This window comes from Macrotis lagotis, chromosome 2, assembly GCF_037893015.1.
Source record: "Macrotis lagotis isolate mMagLag1 chromosome 2, bilby.v1.9.chrom.fasta, whole genome shotgun sequence".
Lineage (NCBI taxonomy): Eukaryota > Metazoa > Chordata > Mammalia > Peramelemorphia > Peramelidae > Macrotis > Macrotis lagotis.
In genome coordinates, this window is record NC_133659.1 from 220017106 (window position 1) to 220033617 (window position 16512).

The following is a 16512-nucleotide window of genomic DNA, read 5'->3' on the forward strand; positions in this document are numbered from 1 at the left end:
TTTCAAAGAAAAGAGAATCTAGGGGCAGCTAGGTGGGGTAGTGGATAAAGCACTGGAGTCAGGAGTACCTGGGTTCAAATCCGGGTCTCAGACACTTAATAATTACCTAGCTGTGTGGCCTTGGGCAAGCCACTTAATCCCATTTGCCTTGCAAAAACTTTAAAAAGAGAGAGAGAGAATCTAGTCCTGAACTGGCATTTATTGGTAGGTTAAAACAGCACCACTTATAACTATTAAATATTATTTATTATATTTATATATTATAATAATTATTATTAAAGTATTCGGTTATATGCATAAGGCTTCTAAAAATAATGTTATTTAACATTTTTCTGTGAATATACATTTCTAGCCAAGTAAGAGAAAGGACCAGATTGCCATAGTTCACTCATATCTCTAGGGATCTCTTGTACCCTAGGAGATTTTGAGGTAACATTTCTAGGAATCTTGACCCAAGAAAAAGATTACATGCAGTTTCCAAATGGTCACCTAAGAAATTCAATACTTCCTGTAATATGTCCCTTGAGGATTGAAAGGAAATTCACTCCTTAATATGGAAATAATGGGAAAGGGATTTCCCTTGAAAGGGATTCCTTTGGGTAAATTGCAGTTAATGAAGCAGATTGAGTAGGCAAGAATTAAATGAAGACAGGGAAGAAGGTTTTGTAAGATAGGAAATATTATACTCTTCAACTTTCTTCCACAAATAACACAAAATATTGCCTAGAAGAAATAATTAAAAGTTGAGGTAAAGTAGTTGTCCTAAAAGTATATGGGAGGACCTCAAAGGTTTGACCTCATTGAAGTGCAAACACCTCCAGACAGACACTACTCAATCAACAATCAGTGCAGTGAATTACTGTCCTTAGAGAGCTTTCACCATACAGACTGTAGGGATCAATCAATTGAGCAGGGGAAGATTGAAGGACTTTCCACTATTGCTGGATGCTAGGTTCAGGTGTGCTGACCAGATACGGTCCCAGGTGGAATCTTCGCAGCAAAGCTAAGTATAATCCTGAGTGGGGAAAAAATGAATATTTAATTATTTGAAAGATTTTCAGGTGTTTGTGACCAAAAGACGACAAGAACTGGATGAAAATTTTGATATATAAAATCCAGGAGAAACACAAAGTAAACAAAAATTGTAAGTGATTCAATAAGGTTTTAAGCTGTTTTCTACTTAGATGGGAAACCATCTGTTCTCAAGAATGTTATCCTTTTTTTAATTGAAACTTTATTTTTCCAGTTACATATAATGGTAGTTTTTCAATATTCATCCATTTGCAAATTTATGAATTTCACATTTTTCTACCACCCTCCCTTTTCTCCCTCTTCCCCCATGTTGACAAACAGTCTGGTTGTACATGTATGTGTTTAACATATTTAATATTACTATTTTTCCCCATGTATAAGATACACCTTAATTTTGGGACCTGAAATTTGAAAAAAATGTATTATATAAAGTTATTGAACTCAAGTTTTATTCATCATAAAATTCATACAACTCCTCATCACTGTCAAAAGTCCCATCCATTAGCTTGTCCTTATCTGTGTTTGATGACAAATCACTATTTTAGGAGACTTTGACTGTTCTCCTACCTGTGCTGTGGTCTGTGGTTGACCACAAGCTCTCTCTGGGCAAGTCTGGTATGTGGACACATGTTTAGTCCATTCTGTTTCATGAACCTGAAGTACCAATTGTGTCCTCCTTTGAAATCAGTCACTTCTTTTTCATCAGCAGTTCTTGCCTCCTGCTGGACCATCTTTGTGGACACAGGAATTCCAACTGCCCTTTGCTCTTCTATCCATCTCTTCAGTTCCCTCTCTGGGTCTGGCCATTTTGCTGACTTGCCTCTCATGGCCTTCTGCTGTGCTATTTTCAGTAGGGTTTCTTCTTCCCATAGTCAGCCTTGGATGGTTTTCTCAGTTGGAAAAGGACCAAACTGATGTTCAGCAGCACAATTTCCATTCACTTTTACAAACTGGATCACTTTTCACTTGAATTCAGCTCTGTACAAAAATCTTTTCTGAGCCATTTCTGGGCAGATCAGGGCAAAATGTAACCTAATAGATAACAAATATGAAACAACGAATGAAAAGACAAGAATCGGAGTGGCTAGATGACGAGTGGAGAAAGCACCGGCCCAGGAGTCAGGAGTACCTGAGTTTAAATCTGGTCTCAGACACTTAATAATTGCCTAGCTGTGAGGTCTTGGACAGGCCACTTAACCCCATTTGCATTGCAAAAACCTAAAAAAAAAAAGACAAGAATCATGAAAAAGCAGGAGATGCAAATGAAAAAATCTGCAACCACTTCATAAGACACTTGCAGTTTTTAGATCCCAAATTTTTTTTAAAAGAGTGTGTCTTATAGATGGAGAAATATGGTAATTAAAAGAGATAAACAGGGAAACTACAATATGATAAAAAGTACCGAAGAAAATGATGCAATATACCATACTATACATCTAAATTTTAAAGGAAAAGTTAAATGATTTATAGGTGGAAATAGATAGTAATACTATAGTTGGAGGAATTTAACCTTCCCCTCTCAGAATTAGATAAATCTAGCCAAAAAATAAGAATGGAATTAAGGAGGTAAATAGAATCTTAGATAAGCTAGATATGATAGATATCTGGAAAGAACTGAATAGAAATAGAAAGGAATGTACATTTTTCTCAGTAATATATGGAACTTCACAAAAATTTGCCATCTATGTATTAGGGCATAAAAATTTTATAGTTAAATGCAGAGGCAGAAATATCAAATGTATTCTTTTTAAATCACAATGCAATAAAAAATATATTTAATAAGGGATCATGAAAACACAGATTAATAAACTTAATTGGAAACCAAACAACCTAATCTTAAAAAATGAGTGGGTTAAAGAACAAAAAAAATTATAGAAATAATCAAGAATTTCATTTAAAAGAATGACGTATCAAAGAGACAACATATTAAAATTAATGGGATGCAGCAAGATCAGTAACTCAAGGAAAACTTTATAACTCTGAATACTTGTATCAATAAAATGGAGAAAGAACATGATAGAATTTTTGAGCAGAGTGAAGAGTTCCTCAAGATAGTGACTGCAGAGATATGAGGGACATAAAGTTTATTTATGCTTGAACAAAGAAGTAGCTTCTCCAAGTAGACTGAGTTCTAAGAACTTGCAACATGTGGAAAGAGAAGCAGAACTTTTAAAGGGAAAGACAAGAAAAGGGAGTGAACTGAGGGTTTGGTAAGCGCTTAGTGCAGATGCTTCTGTGCAAATATGGTTCAGAGTATCATGTCAGAAGTAGTCAAGGATAGTTTGCTCATTATTTGGACAGCATTGTTATGCCAACATTCTTTATGTGCCTCAGTGAGCCAGATGGTTCTGGTCCATGTCTGGGGCATGACCACTTTTGATGAAATGTACAAAATACAGGATACATGATAGAAGGAAATTTCTGATCAGATCCAGAGTGATGAGATAGTCTTTATCAGCCCAAGGGCAATACAGAAGGGAGATATTAGAAAAAAAAAAAACGTAATACATAATATGTTTTATAGGGAGAAAGTCAAAATGGAAAAGTTAGATATTTGCTTTCTACCCAGTATTTCTACTTCATTGGAACAGATTAATAATGAATTGTATATACAATTTTTAAAAACTAAGCAAAAAAAGAAGAAATGACATCTCCCAACTAAACAACAAATTGGAAATTCTAAAAATTAAAAATGAGATTAATAATTGAATATATAAAAATAATTGAATTATTAAATGTAACTAGAAATTGATTTTTATGAAAAAAGACCAGTAAAATAAACCATTGATTAATATGATTTTTTAAAAAAGAAGAAAACCAAGTCACTCATGCTCTATAAGAAATCATGAAGGACAGAATTTCAGAAAAGCCTGGAAAGACTTGGTGTGAATTGTTGCTGAATGAAATGAGCAAAAACAGAAGAACAGAATATTATACAAATTAACATGGGGTGATGATCAACCATGAAGGACTTGTTTATTTCAGCAGTACAATAATCAAATACAATTTTAAAAGAATTGTGATGTAAAAAACCATCCATAATCAGAAAGGGAACTGTGGAGTTTAAATGAAGACTAAAGCTTATCATCTTCAATTTTTAAAAGTTGTCTTATGTATTATGTCATTTTTCTCTCTCTTTTCTTTTTTTTCTTCCATTTGGATCTGATTCTTCTCTCCCAACATGATTAATATGGATCTATGTTTAGCATGGTTATAAATGTAAAGCCTATATCAGATTACTTTCTGTCAAGGGAAAGGGGTAGAGAAGATGAGGAGAAATATGTAAAACGCAAAACCTTGCAGAAAAATCAATAAAAACTACTGTTGTAAGTAATTGGAAAAACAAATAAAATATTTAATAAAAGAAAAAGAAAAATCACTCATATCAAAAATGAAATTTTTTTGACCAATAAGTTACAAATTTAAGTGAAATGGAAGGATATTTACAAAAATATACATTGCCTGGATTAACAGAAAAGGAAATAGAATATCCCTGTAAACATATTTTAGAAAAAGAAATTGAACAGCAAAAAAAAAAACACCAGGACCAGATGGATTTACAAGAGAATTCTATTAAATATTCTATCAAATAATTCTTCTAACTCTTATTTAGCTTTTTGAGTTTTTTCCTCCATAAATGACAAGAAAGGATAAAAGACTGGAAAAAGAGCTAATAGGAGGTTGATATCCAAGAGAAGTTGACAGATAATAACTAGGTACCCTTGATGAGTTCAAGTTACCAAGTTCAGGTGAACCATTGGCCCTGACAAATGTTATTACTCAGACACTTGAGAGGAATTCGGTAGACTGGAAAAATACATATGTACCAGAGATATATTTCTTAATATTTTTAGAGGAAAAGAAAAGGAAATTTTTAATGTGCTTCTACCAAAATATAATGAGTAAAACCTTCTTAATCTTGTTCAACTCTTTTGTGTCTTTATATACATCATGCATTCACATACTTGGATCCTTCCTCTAGATCTCTTGATACTGAGTGTATATTAAAGCACATGGACTGTCCGTTGGTTATATTTTGCTTTCACTACATGACCAGGCTACCTCCTTTCTCTGGTCATATCCCTTTCTCGGGACCATCTTTTATGGCAATTGTTTAATTTATCATGGATCATATAAAATGGATTATGCATACTTAACATTTACCTTATGGATGACCTGATGTACAAGTTTTTTGGATACTTCAGTATTCCAGGTGGCAGAGCCATATAATAAAACTACAAGAATATTGTTGCTTAAAGATGAGATTTTATTTTAGATAGAACAAGAACATTAAAAACATTGTACAGCTCCCCAACTCTACTCCTTTACAAATTTGTTATTTTTTTTTTATCTGCAATGTTTGTCTGGGTTAAAGATTCATAAGGATCAACTCTGTATTCTGCCCTTCAGAAAGAGTCTGGAAAATATGCAGTTTTCACTCCCTTATGTTTCCTGTGTAGAAGGTCAAACTCTGAAACAACCCTTGATCATGTTTGAGAGCATTTGCAATCTTCTATGGCTTAATACAAACAGCATTGTGTCATCTGCTCAAAATCTGGAGGAAATCTTTCTTCAATTTAAATTGTCTATTGAACATTTTTCAAGAGCATATGCCTCTCCATTTCCTGCCTATACTGCATTTGGACTCTTTGGATTTTTCCTTCATGCTCTAGGCTGAGTACCTGGTCTCCTCTTTTCCCTCTTCTTCTCCCATTTCAACTTCCTCTGGTGTCTTGTCTTTCTCCTTTATTATATGCTGCTTAAGTACAGAGGACTGTCTTTAAAAAACAACACTTTGTCTCTTAATATTTCTTGAATAATGATCTGTATGCCTTACTTGATATTTTTAGTTAGATAATTGTCAACAAATCTATCTCTTTTAAATCTTTAAGGAGAAACATCTCTAAGATTGTGTTTTGTACCAGAAGCCATACTTTTTTCCTTTGGAATTTTTTTTATTTTTACTTTCAAATTCTCTTTCTCCCTCTACCACTTCCCTCAGTCATTGAGAGGGCAAGAAATAAGATACCCATTATACAATGTTCAGTCAAAAAAAAAAACATTTATACATTAACCATGTTGCAAAAAAAATAGCAAGAAAAAAGAAGAAGAAAACATGCTTCAATCTGGACTCATAGTGCAGATAGTGCAGAACTATCAATTCTCTATTTGGAAGTGGATGGTGTTTTTCCATCACAAATCCTTGGGAATTGTGATTATTGTTTTGCTCAGAATATCTAAGTCTTTCACAGTTGATTATTTACAATTGTGCTGTTACTGTGTGTGATTATTCTCCTGGTTCTGTTCACCTCACTCTGCATTGGTTCAAACAAGACTTCCCACTTTATCATTTAGTAATATCACATAATAGTACAAACCTGTAGTATAAAACTCATTTGGACATGAATTTCTATGGGCCTTTAAAAATCTCAAATTAACCTTATCTGTGTTATATTTTTATTTATTTTATTAAACATTTACCAATTATACTTTATTCTGGTTCAGTCTGCATTTGGATATTATATGTTTATTTGAGGTTAATGAGCCTGGCATAAAAAATAGACATCCTTGATCTAATTAAAGAAAGCTTCCAGTGTTTTTCTAGTGCTATAATACTAGCTCTAAGACTAGGGATTCTTGATCATTTTTTGTGTCATGGACCCTACCAGTAGTTTTGTAAAGCTTCATAGATGCTTTCTCAGAATGATGTTTTGCATTTATATATAAAATTTATAGAATTTCAAGGGAAACCAATTGTATCAAAAGTTATCAATTTTTTTTTTAAGTTCTCATGTCCAGGTTTAGAATTCTTTTATATGAATGGAAAAGGTTCTTTATTTTAGGTTTTTTAAAATATATATATCTCTAAAATGTAAATGAAAGAATTGTTTGATTTTTGTTTTTGTATTCCGAGAGACTTGTACAGTGCTTGGCCTTTCTTAGACACTTAATAAATATAATTGAATAAGTGAATGTTGCATTTTATTGCGAACTTTTTCTACATATGTTGATAGAATCATGATTTTTTGTCCTTAATGTAATTGATTCCACTCTAGTCATAGTATATAATTTTTTTAATCCAGTAGAAACAGACTAAGCCTTCTCCCCATTCTACTTTTAAGTGTTTATTGTTTAATATTAATACAGATCTTTGGTTAAAGTCTTTGGTCCTAAAACCTTATCTGAACATAATCAAAAAAAGAGAGGCATGACTATTCACTAAAGTCCTCTTTTCTTCATCAATTTTTTTCCTTTCTTGTCTTGTCTCTTGTTTTATGCCCTCAAAGTTGAACACACATCCTGACTGTAGTAGATTCTTTATATACTCAATATACTAGTTGATTGAGTTTAAAAACAGTCAAGTTCTGGGAGAGACCAAGATGACCAGAAATTAAGATTAGAGGTTTATTCTTTTTTGGAAGTAAGGTAAGAGGTGGAGGTAGGGAAATGAGTCATTGACGGGATCTGGAAGGACTTCCTGGTTCAGATAGTTCATGAGCTAAGTTTCAAAGATAGAGAAGGAATTCTATAAGGCAGAAGTAGGAGGGAGCAAATGAAGAGAACTAAAACATGCATAAACATAAGAAATAGCTATGTGTGAGAAACAGAGGTTAGTTTGACTGGACCAGAGCAAAGGAAAGGCAGAAGGTGAAAAGCTAGGTTGTAAAAGATTTAAAAACTTAACATAAGAATCTTTCTTTTATCCTAGAGGAAATATAGAACTTCTGGGGTTTACTGAATAGAAGAATGATAAGCTCAGATTTGTGCATTCAGACTCTCATCACTTCTTTCTCTGGAGCATTTCCATCATAAGTCTTTCACTATTGTCTTAGATTTTTGTATTGCTGAGAATAGTTAAATCATTCACAGTTGATCATCATACAGCAGTGCTGATACTGTATATAGTTTCTCCTCATCCTGAAAGATGTAACTTTAAGGTCAATTCTTGATACTCTGTAGTTTAAGGGAAGATTCTTTCGATCTTAGATAAGGACTTTATCCTATTTATAAAGAGGATCAGGTATCAAAGCAGTATCCATAGCAGCTAAGAATAGTTATGGTATGGTGGTACAACATGACCTGGAGGGTTGAACTCAGGAGTCACTTTTGGAAATAAGATTCTAGGTGCAATTGAACTTCCCACCACAGCTGGAAGCTGTGACAACTCAGATCCACCTTAGATCTGGATTGAATATTTAACAACAATCTCAGCCGAAGTAAAAAAAGATTAGGAAGGGGCAACTAGATATCTCCTAACTTGTACAAACCAATTGGTGATTAAAATTTTAAATTTTTTTATATTACATTTATGTAGCACTTTAGAGTTTACATATATGATTCTCATTTTATCAGGAACTTATAAGTCCATTTAATTGTGTGATTTATTTTTCCTTAGTTAAGCTAGATAATTTTTTTTAAAGAAACTTATAGGAGGAAAAAAAACTTCATATTTTACAGGATACAGAGGAGTTCATTATATAAACTTGTTTATTCATTCCACAGGCATTCCTAACAGATCACAGAATAAATGGAAGTAAAGGTTTTCCATCCAGTGAGATTCAGAAGCTGCAGGAACAAAATACAAACTTACGTACTGCAATTGCACATATGAGGAAGGAAATGGAGGCTTTAAATGACCAAGTCCCATCTTTTACCAGCACTGGAAAGAAGACCACAAATGTAGTATCCAGTGATCCAGAGGCTGCATCAGACACAATAATTTCTGGCAAGTTAAAAAAATAATTCCAAGGCAAGGGCATTCAGGCTGTTTCATTTCTAGAGCATATGTTTTGAGTAGTAAAAAAATAGGTGGAAATAAATAATAAAAAGGATGGGTACACTAAAATTATCTATTCATTTTGCAAAAAGGAATTAGAGTTTGACTTACAGTGATCTCACAGTATTGAACTGCATCATATTAAGCAGTACCTTCAAAATTTGACTTGTGTAGTTTGTGTTCATGTGTACTTGTGAAGGTATGTATGTATATTTGTATGTATATGTGTGTGTGTGTGTTTTCTGTGACTTTCTATAAACATCCAGAGAGGAACTACCAAATGTGCTGGAAAATTTCCTTTAGTGAGGGTAGTAAGTTTAGGGATGCTAGTGTAAATCTGTCTATGTCTTCTCTCTCATTCTCACTACATGACCAGCTCACTCCTTTCCAGTCATATATGTTTCTTTCATGTTTCATTTCATTTTTAGCAAAAATGTCAACATAAATATATTGAGTCCTTGGACTCATTCATTCATTGTTAGTACTAGATTGGCTGTTAGGTGCTAATGATTGAATTAAGTTTACAGATGGTCAGAACTGTGCTCCTTTCTGGTCTGTATCCAAAGCTAATAGGATTACCATAGATGAAGTTTTGTTTTTGTAGTTGACTTCCTTCAGCTAAAAGCATTCATCACCTGGTTACAACCCTTCTTCTGGGTGGTAATGCTGTATTTATTAAACTGATGATCAGACAGTTGTATTCTGTCACAAAAGTTGTATGTGAATGAAGCCTTTCCATCTTGGTAAAACTGACCAGAGTTTGCATTTCACTAGCATAAATTTTAGGAATAAAGGAAGTGGTGTGTACAGAGGAAAGAGCATTGACTTTAGAGCCCGGGTAGGGATCTGTGTTCAAATTTTGTCTCTATTGGCTTTCCATGTGACTTTAGGCAAATCATTTTAGCCTACCTAAGTCTCAGTTTTATGAGACCTATAATGTTTTTGGCCTTCATTCTCAAAGAAGCCCATTACATCAGGGAGGTGATGGCATGATACACATGAATTGGATTTGAGTGAAGGGGATACTATGCTAAGTCACCAGCCTTACTTTCTCCTTCAGAGCCATCTGGGTCCAGTGGCCAGATATGAATCAGCATGACTGGAGATAACTCTGGATGTGAGGCAATCAGGGTTAAATGACTTCCCCAGGGTCACACAGCTAGTTAGGGTCAGTTGTCTGAGGTCATATTTCAACTCTGGTCCTCCTGAATCCAAGGGCAATGCTCTGTCCACTGCACCACCTAGCTGCCAATAGACCAGTACTTGATCAGTCAATCAGTAAACATTTATAAATGTACTGGATACTATGCTAAGCACTGGAGATACAAAAAGGGGCAAAAACACATCTCCTGTCCTCATGGAACTTATGTCATGGGGGAAACAACATACAAATAAATACAAACAAAGCAAGCCATAAACAGGATTAGTAGAAAATATTTAATAGAAGGAAGGCACTTAGATTAAGAGGAATTGGGAAAAGTTCCTTGTAGAAGGTGGGATTTTAATTGGAAGGAAGGGAGGTTAGTAGTTGAAATGGAGGAAGGAGAATGTTCCAGGCATGGGTTATAGTCAGAAAGAATGCCTGAAGTCAAGAGATGGAATGTTGCAGAACAATCAGGAGGCCAGTGTTACTGAATCAGAGTAAGTGTTGAGGAGTAAGATATAAGAATACTGGAAAGAGGGAGCTAAATGATGAAGGGCTTTGAACACTAAATAGGACAGACAGTTTGTATTTGCTCCTGAAGACAATAGGAAACTCTAGTGATGAGGAAGGTGATATGGTGGATTTGTGCTTTAGAAAAACTACTTTAGTGGCTGAAAGGAAAATGGATTGGAGTAGGATTTGAGGCACACAGACCTACCAGCAGGCTACAAAAAAAAAAAATTAAAAATCGCCTGTTAAATACCAAATTAGAAATTCTGAAAATCAAAGAAGAAATTAATAAAATTGAGTTGATAAATGAATATTGAATTAATAAATAAGCTAGTAAATAAAACTAATAGCTAGTGTTATTAATCCTTTGGTTAATCTGATTTCAAAAAGAAGAAAACCAAACTGCCGGTATCAAAAACTAAAAGGGTAAACTTATCACCAATGAGGAAGAAATTAAATAATTAGGGCTATTTTGCCTAACTGTCAACAAATTGACAATTTAAGTGAATGAATGAATATTTACAAAAATATAAGTTACTCAGATTAATAGAAGAGGAAATAAAATTCTGAAGTAATCCCATTTTCAGAAAAAGAAATTGAAAATTTCAAAAACTCCCTAAGGAAAACACCTCCAAATGGATTTATGAGTGAATTCTACCAAACATTTAAAAAGCAATGAATTCCAGTTCTATATAAATTATTTGAAAAAAATTGGTGAAGATCTGCCAAATTCCTTTTATGACAATAATATGTTATTGATATCTAAACAAGGAAGTCAAAACAAAGAAAAATATATCCCAATTTCCCTAATGAATATAGATGCAAAAATTTTTAATAAAATTTTAGCAAAAAGATTATAGCAAGTTATTAACTAAGGATAATACATCATGATCAGGTAGGATTTATGCCAGGTATGCAGGGATGCTTCAATATTAGGAAAACATTCAGCATAATTAACTGTATCAATAACAAAATTGACATAAATTATGATTATCTCAATTTATACTGAAAAAATCTTTGACAAAATGCAGTACCTATTCCTATTAAAAACACCAAAGAGAAGAGGAATAAATGGAATTTTTCCTCAAAATGATTAATATCTATATAAAAGTATCAGCAAGCATTAAATTTAATGGGGATAAACTAGGAGCATTTTCAGTAAAATCAAGGGTGAAATAGGATTTCCCATTATCACCAATATTATTTGATATTGTATTAGAAATATTAGCTTTAGCAGTAAGAAAAGAAAAAGAAATTGAAGGAATTAGAATAGACAATGAGGAAATAAAATGCTTTGTAGATGATATGGTATATTTTAGAGAACCCTAAAAATCAACTAAAAACTACTTGAAGTAATTAAAAATTTAGCAAAGTAGCATGAAATAAAATAAATCCACATAAATCATCAGCATTTCTATATGACCAACAAAGCCCAATAATAAGAGATAGAGAAATTCATTTAAAATAACCGTAAACAACATAAAATATTTGGAAATCCATCTGCCAAGACAAACTCAAAAGCTCTATGAATACAATTACAAAACACTTTTCACACAAATAAAGTCTAATCTAAAAACTTGAAAAAATGTCAGTTACTCATAGTTAGGCCAGGCTAATATAATAAAAATGACAGTTCTACTTAAATTAAATTACTTAGTCATTGCCATACCAATCAAAATATCAAAAACCTATTCTATAGAGCTAGAAAAAATAGTAACAAAATTCATTTGGTCATTCAAAAGGTCAAGAATATTGGGGGAATTAATGAAAAAAAAATATAAAGGAAGATGACTTAGCCATTACCAGATCTAAAACTATATTATAAAGTAGCAGTCATCAAAACTGCCTGGTACTGGCTAAGAAATCAGTGGAACAGATTAGGTAACAAAAGAAACAGTCAAAATGGGTATAGGATTTAGACATAAAGGGTAATACCATAGGACAATTAATAGAACAAAGTCTATCTTCCAGATCTATGGAGAGAGACGATGTTTATGGTCAAACAAGAGATAGAGAACATTATAATTTGCAAAATGGATGATTTTAACTACATTAAATTTAAAAGGTTTTACATAAACAAAACCAAGGCATCTAGAATTAGAAGAAATGCAGAAAGCTGGAAAACAATTTTTATAGCTAGCATTTCTGATAAAGAACTCAATTTAAAAATATATAGAGAATTGAGTCAAATTTATAAGAATAAAGGTCATTCTCTAATTGAATTTGTTCAAAGGATATGAGCAGATAGTTTTCAGAAAAAGAAATTAAAGTTATAGTCATGAAAAAATCATTATTGATTAGAAAAATACAAATTAAAACAACTCTGAGGTGTTGAAGAGGATTGGGAGGATTGGGACATTAATGTATTGTTGGTAGAGTTGTGAAATGATTTCAGTCACTCTAGAGAGCAATTTGGAATTATGCCCAAAGAACAATAAAAATGATCATACCCTATCATATCCTATCAATACCACCATTAAGTCTGTATCCAAGGGAGATCTCAAAAAGGGGGAAAGACCCACATGTAAAAAACTATTTATTGCAGCTCTTTTTGTAGTAGCAAAGAATAGGAAATTGAGGAGATGCCCATCAACTGGGGAATGGCTGAACAAACTATAGTATATAAATGTCATAGAATACTACTGTTCTATATGAAATCATGAGTGTCAGGAATTTAGAAAAGCCTGGGAAAATTTGCATGAGCTAAGGCTGAGTGAAGCAAGCAGAACCAGGAGAAAATTGTACACATTGACAGCAACATTGTGAGATGGATCAACTATGTTGGATGTAACTTCTCTCAGCAGTTCTGTGAGTAAGAGAAAACATGGAAAATGGCATCCACATCCAGAGGGGAAAAAGCAAACTATAGAGTCTGGATATTAAGCAAAAAAACATAATGTTCACTTTAAAATTTTTTTTCTTTCTCATGATTTCCCTCCCCCCTTAGTTCTAATTCCTCTCTCAGAACATGAATAATATAGAAATATGTTAAACACAATTGTACATTTACAACTTTTAACAGATTGTCTGTGGCCATGGGGGGGTGGCAGAAAAATGTGGAATTCATAAGCTTGAAAATGAATGAATGTTGAAAACTACTTTTGCATGTATTGAGGAAAAAATAAAGTAAAGCCCCCCCCCCCCAAGAACCATTAAAAAAAACCCAAGAGAGAGAGAAAGGTGTCAAGTAGGAGAGACTGATCAGTAGTGTAAGAGGATATAGAGGGGTCAAGAAGAAGAAGGATTGGGAAAAGGACATTGAATTTGGCAACTAAGATCATTTATATCTTTGAAAAGAGCAGTTTGAGAGGAATGATAAAAATCAGTCAAATTATAAAAGATTAATAATAGTGAGAAGGAAAATAGAGGCACCTTTTTAAACAACCTTTTCAAAATTTAGCTAATAAGGAATAGAAGAGTTATAGGATGCTTGTGGGGATAGAAGGATCAAGTGAGGATTTTTTCAGGATGGACAGACATGGGCATGTTTGTAGGCAGTAGGAAATGAGGAGGGGGAGAGAGAGAAGAGAAGAGAAGAGAAGAGAAGAGAAGAGAAGAGAAGAGAAGAGAGAATATAGAGGAAACTCCTGGCCAATGGATTCAATTTTTTCTGTAAAATATGAAGCAAGATTCCCAACTTAGAGTGTGGGGAAAGGGAAGCTATGGGAGGTTTGAGTAGAGATAAAAAGGTTTAGAAAAACTACTGTGGAGAGTGGGGTAGTGAGTTGATAAGGCTGCTTTAGAAGGATTACCTAGATGCAAAGAGGGCTCAGTTAAGGTTGTATAATATAAATTTGTAGTGGACCCAGTTAGAATGGTTGTGTGATTCTCTCCACCTTTGTTCAGGAATACATATGTAAAAGTGAAGGCAGGAAATGACGTGGCTGGGCATAATAGGTGATATTTGATAAGGAGGCCTAGGTATTCGAGAGAGGTGACCAGTTCTGGATCTATAATCTTGTAAATCCAAAATTTTCTCTATCCTTTTATAAGGTATCAAAGTAATCATTTAATAGAGGGAGCTTATAGCAGGTTTTCAGTAAATATGATTCATTTAAGTAAATATAATTCATTGGTTGCTTTTCAGTCATTTCACATTTAACTTTCAAAATGTTTGTAACATTGTTGGGCTCAGTGGGGCTCTGGAGAATAGCAGCTCTTGTTTCCATTTTAAACTTCATGTTCATTATATCTGAAACAAAACTCATTTCTTCATACCCCTTTCTCCTGGGTTATTGCAACAACTTCCTAATTAATATCTTTGCCTCAGATTAATTCCTTCTTCAATCCATACATAGAATTCATAGAATTGTCAAAGTGATTTTCCTGGAGTACAGTTCTGAGCATATTACTTCCCTTCTCAATAAACTTAAGTGGTTTCTCATTACCTCTGAGATAAAAACAAACTCTTGGTATTTAAGAGCCTTTACAAACTGGGTGTAACTTCCTTTTACAACCTCATCAAATATTTCTTCCCTTCTCAACCAAAACGGCTTTCTTGCTGCTCCTCACATAGACTCCACCTGTGTCCAAACTTTTCACTAATATTGTAGGTTGAATCTGACTCAGAATGGACTTTTGGTAGTTGAGGTCAAATTTTAGAACAAAACAAGACTCTCATAGGTCATTCAACAATTAAAATGAAGCCATAACATTAAAATAATACTCAATGATATGGCACTCCTGTAGGACAGAATTGGTTCCCTTCACCTCTGAGTCCATTTAAGTAGCTATCATATGACCAGATGGATTATGATAATCTAAAAAGAAATGGCCATATAACCAAAGGAAATTATGTGATTCCCTTGAACCAAATCAAATCTTAAGGCTAACTTCCTTAGGTTTTTTTTTAATTTTTTTAAATTTTTATTTTTTTAAGGCAATGGGGTTAAGCAACTGGCCCAAGGTCTGAGACCAGATTTGAACTCAGGTCCTCCTGACTCCAGGGCCAGTGTGCTCTATCCACTGTGCCACCTAGTTTCCCCACCTAGTTGTCTTGTAGGGTTTTAAGAAAATAATTAGACTAACATATATGGAATGGATTACAATTACCATATCTTGTTTGTATGTGTGGTTTTTTAATATGTATGTATAGATATTTATGTACATTTTATTCCACTGACAAAATCTAAGCCCTACCTTGGATCAGAGTTGTTGCATTTGACTTTTGAATCTTCAGTATCTAGCATAGTTCCTCGCACATAGTCAGCACTTAAATGTTTATTGATTGATTCAAGGGAACTATGTCATACTAGATAGAGATTCATCTTTAGCAAAGTATCCCATAGATCTGTGATCTCACTGATGAAGGTATTTCCTTCAACAATGCAGGTCATGGCCCATCAATGAAAACTTAAATGGACAAACAGCAGTGAGTATGCATACAAAATATCAAATATTTTGAACATAATTAGATAGGAAGACTATTTGGAACAAGTAAAAGGCAATCTAACTTTTGTCTCAGAGAAGGTGAACTTAAGACTGGGCTGTAAATGATAGGGGAAGGAAATGTAACCTAGGGCCAGGGAATCTTCTCTAGATTTAAGAAAGAGAGAGAAAATAGAAATAGAAAAAAGATATACAGGTAAAATATTAATTTTAATAAACTTTCTTGATGAAACTTTTAAAGGTACTTTTGTTTGTAAATAGCGTCTATTTTTTATATTTGTGTGTATAAGTACAAGTTATATCCATGAACCTTAAATATGAAATCTAAAGCAGAAATTTAAAGCAAAAGAACTGCATCAGATATTTTATATTCTTACTGAAACCTCTCTACATCTCTTTTTAGATTATCATTATCCATCTTTGATAGAGTCTCCTGGTTAAATCTCCATTTTGACAATAATTATGACCTGGAACATACTATACCAGATATTCAGTAGTATCTAAAAAGAATCCTGCTATATTTGAGCAAAGATTATTCCCTGCCATGTAGTGTATCTTTAACATTCTGTGGACCTAAAGTCTTGTAATGAATTTAACTTTTAGGAAGATTAAAGAATGGAATAAGAATGGAATAAAAGGGAGTATAAGTAACTGCCTCTAA

At 33.4% G+C, this 16512-nt stretch overlaps 1 protein-coding gene across 13 annotated transcripts in view; it reads left to right on the forward strand.

The window, feature by feature from the left end:
• CCDC57 (coiled-coil domain containing 57) overlaps nucleotides 1-16512 on the forward strand; it is a 290352-nt gene that overhangs the window by 130344 nt on the left and 143496 nt on the right. For all 13 annotated transcript variants that reach the window (XM_074224817.1, XM_074224825.1, XM_074224822.1 and 10 more), the window contains one exon: nucleotides 8536-8758. In XM_074224817.1, coding sequence (XP_074080918.1) covers nucleotides 8536-8758 — 223 coding nt within the window. The remainder of the gene's footprint in view (nucleotides 1-8535; nucleotides 8759-16512) is intronic.